We start from the raw sequence: 16,607 nt of genomic DNA on the forward strand, positions 1-16,607 counted from the left end.
GTTTATAGAAGGGGTGGTAATGGTGATGACAACTGTTGATATTAGTGATGATTTACCTAAAATGTAAAACTAGAGAAAAGGTGAAAAAAAGAGTATGATGTGAAATTATGGTAATCCAATGTCTAATTTATCGATATATTTTGCAGAAAAATTATGTAACAGTATATAATGGAAGAACAAGTTAGTATATGATGTTTCCTAATCTTGGAAATATTCAATATTTATTGAAATAGAATTAGCTTTTCTCTTATCAAAAGATAAACAAGAAGATAACATATACATCATACTTGTGCTCCGTTCTGAAGTTTTTCCAGGTTGCTATTTGGAAGGCGAAGTTCAACAAGATTCCATGGAAAAAAATTTGATGCTAGAGAATTTAATGGATATGCACTCCATCCAAAACTTCTCAAGTTGTTAGGCAAAAAATCAAGCCCCCCTGGAAGATGCAAATAATTAATTCCCTTAACATATTCGAAAGCAAGTAATCTTAGGTTTGGCATCTTTGTGAATGCTTTAGAGCTCAAATTTATGCAGGTAATTTGATCCATATCTAAGCATATGCTTTCAACTGCACTAGTCCCATGATAAATGAAAATTAGAATCAACGTTAGTACTTTGTGGTAAGTTGCAGTTATATATATATATATATATATATATATATATATATATATATATATATATAATACATGTTTTTTGGAATGCAAGTCAAGGTATATATCATTCTTGCATTATTGTTTGTCAACACATCACAAATTTCACCAGCATTCCATAATCTACCGCGTTCTCCAGGGTTTTTGATGGATTCTTCACGAACAATTACCCTACGCATTTCTTGTATCAAGTCATGCATTTGTATGTTATTGTATGAAGTAATAGTTACAAGAGCCTTGTCTTGAAGGTTTCTTATCCCAATTTCTGCACAGAAATCACATGCATTTAATATTTTTATTACACTACTGCTGCTTCCACAACCTTTGAAAAACATGCAATGTCTAGAAATATATTTTTCTCTATATCATCTATTTCATCATAGCTTAATCTCAACACCTTTTGAATTTCAGCGTTGGGAATTTCCTTCAGTTTATTTAGAGCTACCCCATTCTTTTTTACTTTTTGTACAAAGAAATGAATGCATAACTTTCAAAGCCAAAGGGTTGCCTTTTGCATACGAAACTACATTGTTTGATATCTCCTCATATCCCTCATTGGGAAGGATTTTTTTGAAAGTATTCAAACTGAACAACCTGATGGAGTTTTGAGAGTCCATTTCTTTAACATGATGAATTTTGTCAATTCCTCCTCCTGTCAACACATGCTTATCTCTGGTTTGCACAATAACTCTGTTACCAGCTCCAAGGAAATCATGCCCTACTCCAATCAAATTTTCCATTTCTTTAACATGATGAATTTTGTCAATTCCTCCTCCTGTCAACACATGCTTATCTCTGGTTTGCACAATAACTCTGCTACCAGCTCCAAGGAAATCATGCCCTACTCCAATCAAATTTTCTAGAAGTTCTAAAGTATGAACGTCATCTAGTACTATGATACTCGTGCCAAACACGGCTTATAAAAATTTAATTAAAAAAATATTATTTTAAATTAATTAATTTGAAGTACATATGTACTTCAAATTAATTAATTTAAAATAATATTTTTTAATTAAATTTTTACAAGGACTTATGTAAGTGTAATTATTGAACTTAATTTTTATTTGATTTCGACGTACAAATAATGTAAAGTGTTGCATTGTTCTATTGTGAGCAGGAAACATATCAGGAGATACTAGTGAATGCATTTGAAAATGGCACCAAGGATGTTGATCCTCCATGACCCAACAACCACATGTATCTCCATATAGCAGTCAAGTTTCTTCCGATGTTGCTGCCGAGATGACATCAATTGAAGTGAGAGCAAACACAGGAGAGGATGATGCTTGAGCTGCACAAGAGGAATTTCACTAGTAAATTGAGCGCACAAATGATTTGGGGAGAGGATTAAAGGAATTATCTGAGTGTTGCTTCCATCAAGGGTGACCGACACAGTTGACATCTAGACTATGTATGAGGAGTATGACTCTGACAGCGAGTATGACTCTGCTCACAGCGTAGAGGATTAGATTATAGTTTACTCTCTAACTTTGAGGATTACTTTTACAACTACACTATGCTATGTTGAGACTTGTGGATTGAGAATTATTGTGACTGGTTTATGTTAAACTCATTGAAGTTATGAAAATGATTTAATTTTGATTATATTTTAGCTTATGTTGATTACATGGTCAATGTGATATATATAGGTTGGTTCTGAAAATATATTCATGTGAAACAAAAGGACCGTCAACCATATTAGATATATCAGAAACACTGTAATATGGTCAAAACAAAAATAATAATAATAATACCAAGGGCTTGGTCGTGGGTAATGACATTCTAAACTTTCAGCAAATAGAAACACTACAAAGGGCTTGGCCGTGGGTAACGTTACAGACGGCTTAGTCGTGGGTAATATAGGACCAATAATTATTTCTTAAAACGATGATTACCCACAAATTATCCATGTCTTAGTTGTGGGTAACTATCCACGACTTTCATGGCCGTGGGTAAAGTTACCGACGGGGCTTTTACCTATGCCCTTGTGACCCTCGGTAAGTTGTGGGTAATTAACATTACCCGCGGCTTTTTTCACTTACCGACGGCTTTTGGCCATGGGTAATGAGCAAATTTCTTGTAGTGCATGTCACACAAAGTTAGTGAAGATTTAAGTTTTTTGACATCTAAGTCAGCATATTATATATTATATAGATGTACTAATATGTTTGGTCTTACAAATAATGTAAAGTATATATGCACTGTGTGTGCGCTCGCTCGCACTCGCGCGCGCGTGTCTTGGGGGGGGGGGGGGGGGTGTTGGAAGAGAAAGTTTTTATAGAACTTAATAATTGGGTCCAACCTAGTGTATTCTTTAGAGAGAAGGTTTATAGAAGGGGTGGTAAGTAATGGTTATGACAACGACCAATATTAGTGATGATTTACCTAAAATGAAAAACTAAAAAAAAAAACGAAAAAGAGTTTGATGTGAAATTATGCTAATCCAAACGTCTAATTTATAGATATATTTCACGGGATAATTTGATAATATGGGTGTTTCTAAAAATAAAAAAAAATCTAAATTAGTGAAACAATATTAATAAAAGGAGCATGTTAGTTTTTATTTATTTATTATTTTAATGCTTTCTAATTAATGTACAGTTTGAGAAACAATACAATATTAAAAAATTGTTTGCTTGTTTATTTAATATTTAATAATTTTTTTTGGTGACAACTTCCTTACCCATCAATAAAAGGTGGGTAACACCCATGCTGAGTTGGCACCAATAAAATGTGGGTAACACCCATGCTGACACACTTTTTAAAGAGGATTTTTTTCTTTAAAATTATAAATAATGTTTTTTTGGTAAACAATTATAAATATTGTTTAAAAATATACTTTTAACGTAAAAAAAAATTGATAATTGTTATTGAGAAATTTAAATATTTCTTTATCTATACTTTTTTGTCGAGAGGTTTTACAAATATTTATACATACTCAATCAGTCCTCGTGAGCTTAGCTCAGTTGGTATGAACCTTGCATAATATATGCAAGGTCCGGGGTTCGAACCCGGCCACCACAAAAAAAAATACATACTCAATCAACATACTCAATCAAATATGTAGTATATTTTTTATTATTCAATCAAATATTTAGTATATTTTTAATTATATTTTGAATATTTATACCTAGTCACCAGTTTCTAGTGTTGAAAATTATATGTGCACAAAAACATTTGTTATTTGAAATTTATTTTCATGACTTTTTTATACAATTCAAGAAAGTAAAGCATGCATTTTTGTGAATTTTTATTTCGTAAAACAATTAAAATTTCATCACTTTCGAATCATATTTCACATAATTAATTTCTTCAAATTTAAATTTTTATAGTTAAAAGAAACAATATGTATAGTGAACTGTATACTATGTTTATGAAATAACTACCATAATAATTTTGAATTTTTTAACGTTAAAACAAATAATTGGTTTAGTCAAAGGCATAGTTTTAAAACTCGGCTCGGTCATCGACTCGGCAGGGGTGCTGAGTCACTGGGTTAATGGTCGAACCACTGAGTCAATGGTTGAACCGCATGACTGAACCGGATCAAACCGAATAACTCGATTAGATGACTCGGTCTTAAGATTAAATTTTTATAAGTATTGAACCAGGTTAGATCGGATTGAATCGACGACTCGGGCACTTAAAAACTAAAAAATGACATTTAATATGTATATTAATATATGTTAAAGCTATATTTTTTTTTAAAAAAGGTATATATTTTGTTAGCAGAAAATATATTTTATTTTGCATATCCATTAATATTAATATAATTTGTTTAATTAAATATATGTTTGGTTCAAAAGAGGGAAGGAGAAGGGAGGGGTGAAATTTTAATTAAAAATGTGTTTGGTTCACAATGGAAAAGGATGGATTTTAAAATTAATTTATTGTTTTATCCTTAAACTTAATTAAACATACGAAAATGCTTGTTTTTACGATTTCATAGACCGATGGAATAATGGATGACTCACAGTTCACGTTGGAGGAGGTCTGAAGCAGTTATTGGCGACAACAAAGTAGCAGTAGGGTTGGACAATGGTTTTTATAGATATAACCTAACAATAATAAAAGTTGTTACAAGGATAATATTGAGATTTTAATTAATTTAAGGATAATTTTGACAATGCAATAAAATTTTAAAGATATCATCTCCCATCATCTCCGAAAAACTTCAATTTAAGGGAAGCAAAAAAGTGGATCTTGAAGGGATTTTGTCCGTCCCCCCAAATTTAAAAGTTGACCCAAATAGGTCAAATTAAAAATATTTTCTTTCCTCATCTCCCCTCCAAAACTCTCGAACCAAACAGACCCTTAAGTTCCATAAAAAAGTGCATAGTACATTATTTAAGCTATCGTTCTATAAAAATGTTGAATTAACTACGCTTGCAATTGACTAACAAAAGAATTAATTTAAGTAAGTCCCTTGACAAACCTAAAAACATTACCGTCTTCATCTTTAATACACTTCACTTGATTAGAATCTCTGTCTTTCTTTCTCTTCCTTTAGCAAACCTAAAAAATTATATTTTTCTCCCTCCTTAGTGCCTAAGGATTGGTATGAATCAGTAAAAAAAATTGAGTCCTTTCTTCATTCACCATCATCTTGGTCTTTTTTTTTAACTCTCTTATGATTTTTCCAAGTTTCAACATTTATACTACTAGATCAATCTTTAAAGCCTTTCCTTTTAATTTTAACTTTACTCCACATTTTTGTTGCACCAACAAAATTTTTACCTCCAAGTCCAAAACATCTTGATTCTCTCATACTAAATAATAGGAGTAGTGAAAAAAAATAGAAATGATTAAAAATGTAGAAATTATGTGAGTGTATGGATTATAGAAAGAGTCATAATAGAAAAAAAGAATGAAATATCAACATAAAAATACAGTAAGGCTGATTTATGATCGAAAATGTCAAAAGACAACATGAGAGGTTTTGAGCGTAGGAGTGGCTGAAACCCTAGGGCTAGCCATGGGCAACCGCGTCGGAGCTATTCTCCGGCAGAGAGACATCAAGGGGGGGATCGGGGTCCAGCCAGGGTGGCAGAAATAGGGGGGATAGGGGAGATTGGACTGTGGTGAGGTCTAGGAAGGGGAAAGCGACGGAACTGGTTCGAAGAGGACGGGACAGGTCAAGAGGTTCTGACGGTCAGCGGGGAGCGGCGACAGGTTACGGACAGCATCGGCTTCAGGTTTCAGTTAGAGGTTTCAAGGATGATCTTGTCGATAGGCGACGGGAGGAGGTTAGGGTTAGGAATGGCGACGGTTCTTCCAACTTTGTGGGAGGACATGTAGCTTCTGCAGAATGGCACGCAACTGACTTATCTATGATTGAGAACATGAACGGCTGCAAAGCTTCTTTCTATGTTACAAATTTCCCTGAACGGCTGCCTTTAGTTCGGTTACGTCAAGCTTTCGAAGTGTGCGGGATACTTTCTGATTTGTAAGTGGCACGTCATCGAAATTTGCGTGGTCAAGAATTTGGATTCATTCGGTTTGTTAATGTGAAGAACAGAAGTAAACTGCTTCAAGCTTTGAACAATGTCTGGATTGGGGAGAGTTGTGTTTTTGCAAAGGAGGCAAGGTTCGATAGGTTCGCACACAATGACGTTTCTGATGTGAAACAAAAGACAGAGAAGACGAAGGTTGGAGTGGAGAATGTTATGGCAGCACCTACGAAGGACTTGTCAGTTAACAACGGAGCTTCAAAGGGTTTACCGGTGAAGGTACAGAAAGGTGTTGAGAAGAAGGTTATGGTGGGCTCGGTTGATGTGCCGGTGACAGATTTGTTGAAGGCGAAGAGAGTAAAAATTATGAAGGAAGGGCAGGGAGACGTGGTAGGGTTCTCGAGGGCGGAGTGGAAAGCTGGCTTGGTGAGGGAGAAGGCGGTGGTGAGTAGTGGCAAAAGTAATGCGCGGTTGGAGAAGGTAACACCTGTTGTTTTGCCGAAACCAGGTTCAGTAACAACAGACAAATTGGCAGCAAACTTCCTTCCTGTGTTTAATTCCTGCAAGGAGGATAGAGAATGGGCGAGTAAAGGCATGGTTGCACATATAAAGGCGGGGGACTCAGTCCTGTCTTTTCAACAACGCATAGAAGACGCCGGGTTTCCAAATGTTATTGTTATTCCATTGGGGGCGACAGAGTTCTCCTCAATTGTACTGGTGAAGAAGATTTTTCTACAGTGCTTCAAGGTGCACATGACTTCTTCAGTATGTTGTTTTCTAATTTTCATAAATGGTCAGAGGCATCGGTCCGATATGAACGAGGTGCTTGGTTGCGTCTTTATGGCATTCCAGTGCATGCATGGAATGATGTTTTTTTTCAGACTTTGTGTCTTTAGTATTGGACGTTTTCTTTATGTTGATGATTGCACTGCGGATAAAGCACGCTTAGATTTTGCTCGTATTCTTGTTGTCACACCACAAATTGAGATAGTGAATATATTGTCTGAATTTATTGTTGATGGGAAGCAATATGCTATTAAAATTGTGGAGAAATGGGGGTGTAACTTAGGCGAGGATGTTTTCATGTCGGAAGGTGACGTGGATCCAACACCGGAAGAGGGACCAAAAGACAATATTATTGAAGGTTTGGATGAGGTGCAAGGAGAATGGGAGTTGGATGAACTTGTCACTGATTTGAAGAATGATTGGTGCAAACATGAGAAAAATGGCGTTGTGTCTGGCAAAATGAATGTTGAGCCCAACAGTGGTGAACATGGGACTGGGAATGAATTTTTTGAGGTCCAACTTTCCCCTATGTTGCAACCGAAACAAACAGTAGCTAGTCCAGCTGAAGAGGTAGAACTTTCTCCTATTTTGCAACCGAATCAAACAGTAGCAGGTCCAGCTGCTGAGTCTTTGCATAACAAGCAACCGCTCATTGATTCTTTGGCGAAGCCTTGCATCAAGAAGGGTCCTTGGAGCTTAGATTGGATTGAGAACAACAAATCAATATCTGAAGGAGGAGTGGTGTTTTCCTCAAAGCGTAAGGTGGACTCAGCAGTCATGAGTAAGTCAAATTCATCCAGCCGTACTTCAGCAAAAACTTGCAAGCCAGCAACGGTTTATAAAGGAGTGGTAATTCAATCAGCGGGTTTTTTGAAGAAAATAGCGCGCTTGCCGCGTCTGATTGTAAACAGATTCTTCGATTACTAAAGAAACAAAAAAGCAAGAACAGAAAGAGGACAACACCCACTATATCCAAGCCTTCGGAAGCTTCAACATCAAATTCATCTAATTCATCTAACACAACAGGTTCAGGTTCAACTACAAATGATTGGATAAATTGGGTGCATCTACAAGGCAAGGAGGATAAGGTTAAGGAGGATGTTAGGGAGTTGGGGAAGATGGTGGGGGTTAAGGTGAATTGTGATGTATCAAATAGCTTCAACTTATTATCAAGGGATGGGAGGAGAGAGTGGAGGGCAGCTGGAGGTTTCGAGAAGATTAGTGAGACGGAGGTGGGTGTTGAGGGTGTTGTTGGAGAGTTTTGAGGGTGGTGGTGGAGAGGCGGGTTAGGTGAGGGAGGATTTAATGAAGATTATTGGTTATAATGTGAGGGGGTTAGGAGGTGGTGAGAAGAGGGCGGAGGTGCGGAGGTTAGTGTCTGAGAAAAAGCCTTTAGTTTTGTGTTTACAAGAGACTAAAATGGAATCCATGAACGAACCGGTGGTTAGATCTTTGTGGGGCGACGGTGTGCATAATTTTTCTTATCAACCATCCGTAGGAGCTGCTGGTGGTACGGTTACGGTGTGGGATGTTTCTCGGATTGATGTCACATCATCTTTTTCTCATAATCATGTCTTGGCAATTAAGGGGAAGGATTTACTAACTAGCGAAGACTTTGTTATTTTCAATGTTTATGCACCGTGCGACTTGGAGGCTAAAAAGTTATTATGGGGTGATTTGTCATTGCATATTCAAAATAATAATGATGTTTGCATTTGCGTTTGTGGGGATTTCAATTCGGTGCGTGGAGTTGATGAAAGGAAGGGTCGGGCCATGACTTTTAGACAAACGGATGCGGAGGTTTTTAATAGATTCATTCACGATAGCATGTTAATTGATTTGCCTATTTGTGGAAGATTGTTTACTTGGTATAGAGGCGATGGAGTTTCCATGAGCCGTTTGGATCGCTTTTTGTTGTCAAATAAATGGTGTGATACTTGGCCTCATTGTACTCAGGTTGCTTATCAACGGGGACTCTCTGATCATGTACCGTTGATGTTACCCGTTGATGAAAATAATTGGGGGCCTCGGCCTTTGAGGATGCTTAAATGTTGGTCGGATCTCCCTGGTTATGCAGACTTTGTGCGAGAGCAATGGGAAAGTTTTAACTGTCAAGGGTGGGCCGGCTTTGTTCTACAACAGAAGTTCAAAATGATTAAGTCAAGTTTAAAGGGGTGGCATTCTCAACATGTTCAGAATATGGAGGGCAGCATGAAGACGGTAAAAGACAAAATTTTGGTTTTAGATGCTAAGGCTGAAATTGAGGATCTTCAGGATACGGAGGTTACTGAGCTTCATGATTTATCTGCTTCACTACACTCTTTGGCTCGTCTGCAAAATAGTATTTATTGGCAGGAATCGCGGATGAATTGGTTGAAGGAGGGGGATGCAAATTCCAAAATTTTCCACAGCTACATGTCCCAACGTCGGCGAAATAACACCATCCATATGGTATCTGTTGATGGCGGTAATGTTGAGGGGGTTCAAGCTATTCGTGCTGCAGTTTTTAATTATTTTTCACATTACTTTCAAGCCAGGGGAGTCGTAAGGCCAAGTGTTGAGAGTCTCAATTTTCGAAAATTATCTTTTGCAGACGCTGGGACTCTAACGAAGCCTTTCAATTTAAAGGAAGTGAAGCAAACTGTTTGGGAATGCGACAGTTACAAGAGTCCGGGTCCAGACGGTGTTAGCTTTGGTTTTGTAAAAGAATTTTGGAGCTAATTGAAAGATGATTTGTTAAGGTTTATGGTTGAGTTCCATCGGAATGGAAAGTTGTCAAAGGGATTAAATTCCACGTTTATTGCTCTCATACCGAAGGTAAATTGTCCGCAAAGGTTGAATGATTTCCGACCTATTTCTCTGGTTGGAAGTTTGTATAAGATTCTTGCTAAGGTTCTTGCTAACAGACTACGGTCCGTGATAGGCAGTGTGGTATCTGAAGCCCAGTCTGCTTTCATTAAAGGGAAACAAATTTTGGATGGTATTTTAATTGCTAATGAAGCAGTCGATGAAGCGTCACGGTTGAAAAAAGAGCTTCTTCTGTTCAAAGTTGACTTCGAAAAAGCATATGATTCTGTTGATTTAAGTTACCTGGATTCTGTCATGGCAAATATGAATTTTCCAAGGCTGTGGAGGAAATGGATTTTTGAATGTGTCGGTACGGCAAAGGCGTCTGTTTTAGTGAATGGCAGTCCGACGGACGAGTTTCCCTTAGAGCGGGGTCTTCGTCAGGGTGACCCTTTGTCGCCTTTTTTATTCTTGCTAGCGGCTGAGGGTCTTAATGTGCTTATGAATGATGTTGTAAGGGCGCAGTTGTTTACTGGGTACGGTATTGGTGCCAACAATGAGGTTCGGTTGACGCATTTACAGTTTGCAGATGATACACTACTTATTGGCGAGAAGAGTTGGTTAAATGTCCGTACAATGAGATCGGTGTTGCTTTTGTTCGAGGAGCTTTCGGGTCTCAAAGTGAATTTTCAAAAAAGCATGCTAACTGGTGTTAACATTCCTGATTCCTGGCAGTCAGAGGCTGCTCTGATGTTGCGGTGTTGCAAAGGTACCATTCCTTTTGTTTACTTGGGGTTGCCAATCGGCGGTGATTCTAGAAAAATCTCTTTTTGGAAACATGTGGTTGATCGTATTGTCTTGCGCTTGTCGTCGTGGAATCACAAGTTTCTTTCTTTTGGTGGTCGTTTGGTTCTTCTGAAAGCTGTCCTGTCCTCATTGCCAGTTTACTTTCTTTCCTTTTTCAAAGCCCCTGCAGGTATAATTTCTTCTATTGAATCTATTTTAAATAATTTTTTTTTGGGGGGGAGGTGAGGATTTTAGGAAAATTGCTTGGATAAATTGGGAGTCCATTTGTACTCCAAAGGAGGAAGGAGGGTTGGGGGTTAAGAGGATGGGTGTTTTTAATTTGTTGTTAATGGGTAAATGGTGTTGGAGGATGTTGGTTGACAAGGAGGGTTTGTGGTATCGAGTTTTAAAAGCGCGGTATGGTGAGGAGGGTGGTCGGTTGAAAGAGGGAGATAACCATAGTTCGGCTTGGTGGAGGTCTGTGTGTAGGATCCGTGAAGGGGTTGGTGAGGGAGTTGGTAGGTGGTTTGATAGTAATGTTCGCAGGGTGGTTGGAGATGGGAGGGGTACTTATTTCTGGCATGATATTTGGGTGGGGGAAATTCCTTTGAAAACTAAATTTCCCCGCCTTTTTGATTTGTCTATAGACAAGGAGTGTTCGGTGGAGAAGATGTGGAGGGATTTGGAGCAGCTGAAGGGAGGGGTTGTTTGTGGCGTCGCCGATTGTTTGCTTGGGAGGAGGAGAGCGTGAGGGAGTGTATTATGCTGTTTCATAACTTTGTTTTTCAGGAAAATGTAAATGACACTTGGAGGTGGCTGTTAGATCCAATGCATGGTTACTCGGTTCGGGGGGCATACCGCTTCCTTACTACCACGCCTGAGCTGGGGGGCAGCCACCACGGCTTTGACATTTGGCATCAGCAGATTCCATCTAAGGTTTCGGTGTTTGTATGGCGACTTCTTCGCAATAGACTTCCAACAAAGGACAATTTGGTTCGTCGGAGGGTTATTACAGAAGAAGCAGCGGCTTGTGTGACTGGTTGCGGAAGTCCAGAGACAGCAAATCATTTATTTTTGGGATGTGACATTTTTGGATTAGTATGGTCTCAGGTTTGGCTTTGGCTCGGTATCTCTTTCGTTGCTCATGGTGACATTGTTCAACATTTTATGCAATTTATTAATATGCCTGGTTTGCATAGATCTTCTCATATGTTTTTTAGAATTATTTGGTTTACCACAGTATGGGTTATTTGGAAAAGGAGGAATGACCGTGTGTTCAATAACAAGGCTCTGACACCTCTTCAACTCATCGACAAGGTTAAACTTACTTCTTTTTTATGGTTAAAATCCAAACAGGTAACTTTTATGTATAGTTATCATGACTGGTGGAAGACACCGCTCCTTTGTATGGGCATCCACCTGTAATTCCTGTTTGGTTGAATATTCCGTTTTTGTTTAGCTTTGGTTAGCGCTGTTTTCTTGTAAATACTCTTAACTGGTTATCCTTTTTAGCACACCTTGTGCGGGGATAATTGCAGTTGTTATTATATATATATATATATATATATATATATATATATATATATATATATATATTCCATTTTTGTTTGTTCAAAAAAAAAAGAAAGAGTCATAATGGAAAATCCAAGTCTAAATATTCTTTTCCCACGTGTACATAAACATTCGACCAATCCTATTTCCGAGGATGTAGAAATATTGTTTGAGGTAATCATGTCTCGAAACATAATCTTGACATGGTCATCCCATAAGACTTTTCATTTTCTCTCTAGCAATAATTCTTGTCATTATTTTGTATATTACAAATGGAAAATGCTGTTATGCACGACAGCATTTGTCGTGTAAAACACACGACTGAAGTATTACAAATTACTATCATATTCAACCAAAGAAGTATGTCACCTGGAGCTAAACAGCTGCAGAAATTTCTATACGTTAAAAATCAAGTTGAAAAATTATGGTGCAATTTTTATATTGACTCTTTTATAAAGTTCTTTGGTTATCGATATAATCTTAAAATTCACCTTATATTCAACTTGCTTTTTCATTGTTTATCTTGTTATTCAAAAGAGCTACTACATATAAAAACAAAATCAATTATTTGTGCAATCCATGTATAGGTGTACCTACCCACACATTATTCTCTCAAACGCTCAATAGATCCAAAAATACACCCCACGTGCTATAAAGAGCCTAAAGTGAAATGATAATAACGTAGTTGCAAAAAATAAATAAATAAAGATATTAATTATGCTCTTTAACTAAAAAGTATTGCCAATATATTTTTATTCCGAAGATGTTTAATTACATTACACAAATATACTTTGGCTCATCCATCTACACCATGCTACTAATATATGCACCAACTCAAATTTACTTAGAATTTTTTATATGTTACATCCAAGACAGTTCATATAAAATCTAATTGAAAAGAGAGTTCATTTTGCAGCCAAACTTGCATAATTAAAACGAAAACAATTTTCTCATATATATAGATCCAAAGTTCTGTTTTGTATGTACATATAAGAACTTAGTCTTCAACTTTTAATCATATAACATGAGTTTATGCTCTTGATTAACTTGTTTTGAAAAGATGCTCATAACAATTTTTTGGCAGGCATCAACCAAATTAAGAGCACCGCTATGACTATTACTACATGCATGTTTGGATTGTGGTAAATTACAAAGAAATCACAGTGACACATCGGATAAGAGATGGTCTGACAATGTGTTTATAAGTGGGGACAATCTTCATCTTACAAGCTGGTTTTGTAAGGATGAGTTAGACCCTAAATTTCAACATTTGTCAAGCTCCAAAGTTTAGTTTCTGCCAAAATCACAGTGATCCACCATGATTCCATCGAACTTACCGTTAATCCAAACACGAATTTCATGTCCTTTCAATTTTACTTCTTGCTACCATAATAAGGAGAGGCATAACCATTACAAGGGGATCCACAACTATTATATGGAGAAGCATAACCACTATAAGGTGAACCACAATCATAAGGAGAACTAGAGAAAGTTGGAGGCACAAGAACAGAAGAAGATACCTTAAACCTCTTACTACTTGAACCTTCACAAATATCAGAACTATCATCATCAATCCACCCCATGAGTTGTTCCAAAAAACCTTGATCACCAACATTAATATTAGCATTATTATTAATCTCTCCTATATCAGATCCATCAGAATCCAACCCTAGATTCTGAAATCCAAACCATTCAGAACTGCAATCAGAAACCCTAGAAGGGTGGTTATGATGATTTTGATCACCATCATTAGAGGGAACAATGATACTAGGCTGCACAACTTTCTCAATGTTCTTCATATCCAAAGCAGATATTTGGTTGTAATTATGATTCCTACGGTTGAATATGCTAGCAAAAGTAAAATGATCACTCACTCTACTCTTTGAAAACTTGTTATGGTGATCACTTGTTCTTGCCATAATACTTTGAAGATTCTTGCTCAATTTTGCTTTCAATGAAGCAAAGGTTAAACTGTTGTTTTTTCCTTCATTTGTTTGTGGTGATGATACTAGCCCTTGATCATCACTGCATGGTGTTGTACTGTCTGTTGATACTGCTAGGGCGAAGTTGGTTCGAGCATTTTCTCCGCGTAAAGCTCGAGCAGCTTCGTCGTATGCTCGAGCAGCTTCTTCTGGTGTGTCATAGGTTCCAAGCCATAATCTTACATGTTGAGATGAGTCTTTGATCTCAGCTACCCATCTACCTGATGGCCTTTGTCTCACACCAATGAATCTTCTCATGTTTGGTTTTTTTGATTTGGTTATGTTGTTTGTAGCAGAAGCATATTTTGTAGCTTCAGTTCCAGACATAATTTTTTTTGCTTAGGTTAGCTAAAATTTTTTGTTGAGTTTGGATTTGAGTGTTGTTTTGGCAGTGGAGTTTATATTATTGCAATGATAAATGTTGTATTTATATGTGTAAAGTTTTGGAATTCAGTGAAATATGATTGTAAGAATATAGAATATACCCATCTCATCAAATATTTTATTTGTGCACGTATGTCTTCAAGTGTCTAATATTTTTAATACTTATATTGTGTGCTTGATTGTACTTGCAAGTTGATCTCCCTGCAAATTGGATGGGTGGATGGGTGGATGGGTTTAATTGGTTAGTGAGAATTCTACCAACTTGGTAGTATGTACACTGTTGGTACTTTTGAAGAATCTAAATCACTATATGAATCGATCATTAGATTGAACTAAGAACAAATACACAAAAGTTAGTTTAAACACCGCATCTTTACTCATTACCTTAAGATATTATCTATGTGGCCTTTTAATATGATCTTCTAACTCATACTTGGCACATCAACATACTCTCCTTCAAGTATGAGACTCTCTGCATCCTTGATCTAACATCAAGAACCACTCCCGCACCTCAATAAGTCGAACCAAACTCTGATACAACTTTTGGGGGTTTGAGTTAAAATATTTGAGAATCATCACATTCCTTAGATATAACATCCCTTTCAGTCATATGATGTTCAACATTTACTTTTTAGATATGTGTGACCTCTAACTCATATTTTACCCATCAATTGTTGTGTGTATTAACAAATACACGCGTTTATACATTTTGATGGATTTCGACAAGTAATTTGAGTTCGACTAGTTTACATTTCGTATTCACCAAGTCATCATTAGATAATCCATGCAGTTGATTTGAGATTAAACATAAGGAAAATGCTAATGAGTGTCTTAAGGGCGCTCTTTTTATGAAAATTTGTGCATTCAATACATTGGAAATTAGAATGTTAAGTTTTTTTCAATGAATAGTTTCTTAATTTAGTATCCTTAAAGAGTGCCCTTAGAACACTCGTTAGCAAATAAGTATCAATTAATTCATCACAGATTTGATGTGTGGAATCCAAGGGTAATTCTTAAGTAGTCACAAACACAAAGCTAAATCATTTAGGCACAACAACTATACATATTAACCAATATTTTCAATAATAATAAAAATAAATTGATTTTTTTTTTCTCTTTTTACTTATTTCCATTTGTATGTGTGTCTAAACCAATTATATTTGTGGTTGTGACCACACAAGCATTGCTCGGAATCCAAATCCCTTGGAGGATGCATAGTACAACGTTAAGGTTGTTGACTTGTGACTTAGAAGTTACATGTTTAAATCTTAAAACTAGTCTTTTTGTTCATGTATATAAATAAGTTTAAGGCTGTATACATCTATACTCTCTAAAATTCATCTGATGGGAGTCTCGTACATCGGATCGCCATTGATATGAACAAAATTTGCAAATTTCGATCGTTAAATAAAGATTGAACAACTCATATTTCGACTTTCAACCATCGGTTGAAATATGCAAATGTTGGAATTGTGACAAAAGATAATCCAAATTCCAAAAATATCACCCTTCTAGAGGTTTGTGTTTACAATTTTGTGATTTTATGGCTTGTTGTTGGTGATTTATATGGTGAAGTTAAAAAATATAGTACTAAGTGAATAACCAAGTCAACGTTTCCTATTTGGGATTAATGGTACGTAGGATTATTAAGGTCGTCAATTAATATTTTTGCTAAAGTCCAAATTGAACCGTGTTAATCAGTAGTAGCCACTAAATCTTCCAAACTCAAATTATTTTTACAACGTATGCCTGCAATCTGCGCCAAGAAACAGATATATCCGCCAACTTCAAGTAATATTGATGCATGTAATTTTTTTGCATAAATGCTAAAAATGATTTTTTTGAAGAAACATAGATGCTAAAAATGATGTTTACTTCAAGTAACTTCATTTGAATTTATTTGACCATGCTTACTTTAACATTTTACTTTTCTATATACCTCGGTTCAATTTTGCGTCCATGCTAAAAGTATATACTGGCAAATCATGAAAATTATGAATTTTTTTGCACGAATATATTACAATATTGTTAGTTTATTTTACTTTTTTGGTCACTCGTAATATTTTTTTTAAGAAATCAAAATGAAATATATTAAACCAGTCCCACAGCACAAGGTGTTCCAAAAGAAATATCAAATAATTACAACAATGTTTCTATAGTAATAATAACAGTTAGCCTATACCTAAACATGAGAACGGGTTCTGGCACTCCACTTGATATAATTATATATT

At 36.3% G+C, this 16,607-nt stretch overlaps 2 protein-coding genes across 2 annotated transcripts; one reads left to right on the forward strand and one right to left on the reverse strand.

The window, feature by feature from the left end:
- Positions 1–2,592: 2,592 nt before the first annotated feature.
- LOC146897973 (uncharacterized) lies at positions 2,593–8,151 on the forward strand. The gene is made up of 4 exons (XM_085736489.1): positions 2,593–2,658; positions 5,624–6,073; positions 6,164–7,735; positions 7,798–8,151. The coding sequence occupies exons 1-4, from the start codon at positions 2,593–2,595 to the stop codon at positions 8,149–8,151; spliced, it is 2,442 nt and encodes an 813-aa protein (XP_085592615.1).
- Positions 8,152–12,778: 4,627 nt separating this feature from the next.
- On the reverse strand, positions 12,779–14,346 carry LOC146897974 (uncharacterized). Its single transcript, XM_085735035.1, has one exon. It carries the CDS (start codon positions 14,317–14,319, stop codon positions 13,384–13,386), a length of 936 nt encoding a protein of 311 aa, XP_085591161.1. The 5' UTR covers positions 14,320–14,346; the 3' UTR covers positions 12,779–13,383.
- Positions 14,347–16,607: the final 2,261 nt, after the last annotated feature.

The sequence above is a fragment of the Medicago sativa genome, chromosome 8 (assembly GCF_051527215.1).
Source record: "Medicago sativa cultivar Bolivia chromosome 8, Bolivia_mono, whole genome shotgun sequence".
In the NCBI taxonomy this organism is placed as follows: domain Eukaryota; kingdom Viridiplantae; phylum Streptophyta; class Magnoliopsida; order Fabales; family Fabaceae; genus Medicago; species Medicago sativa.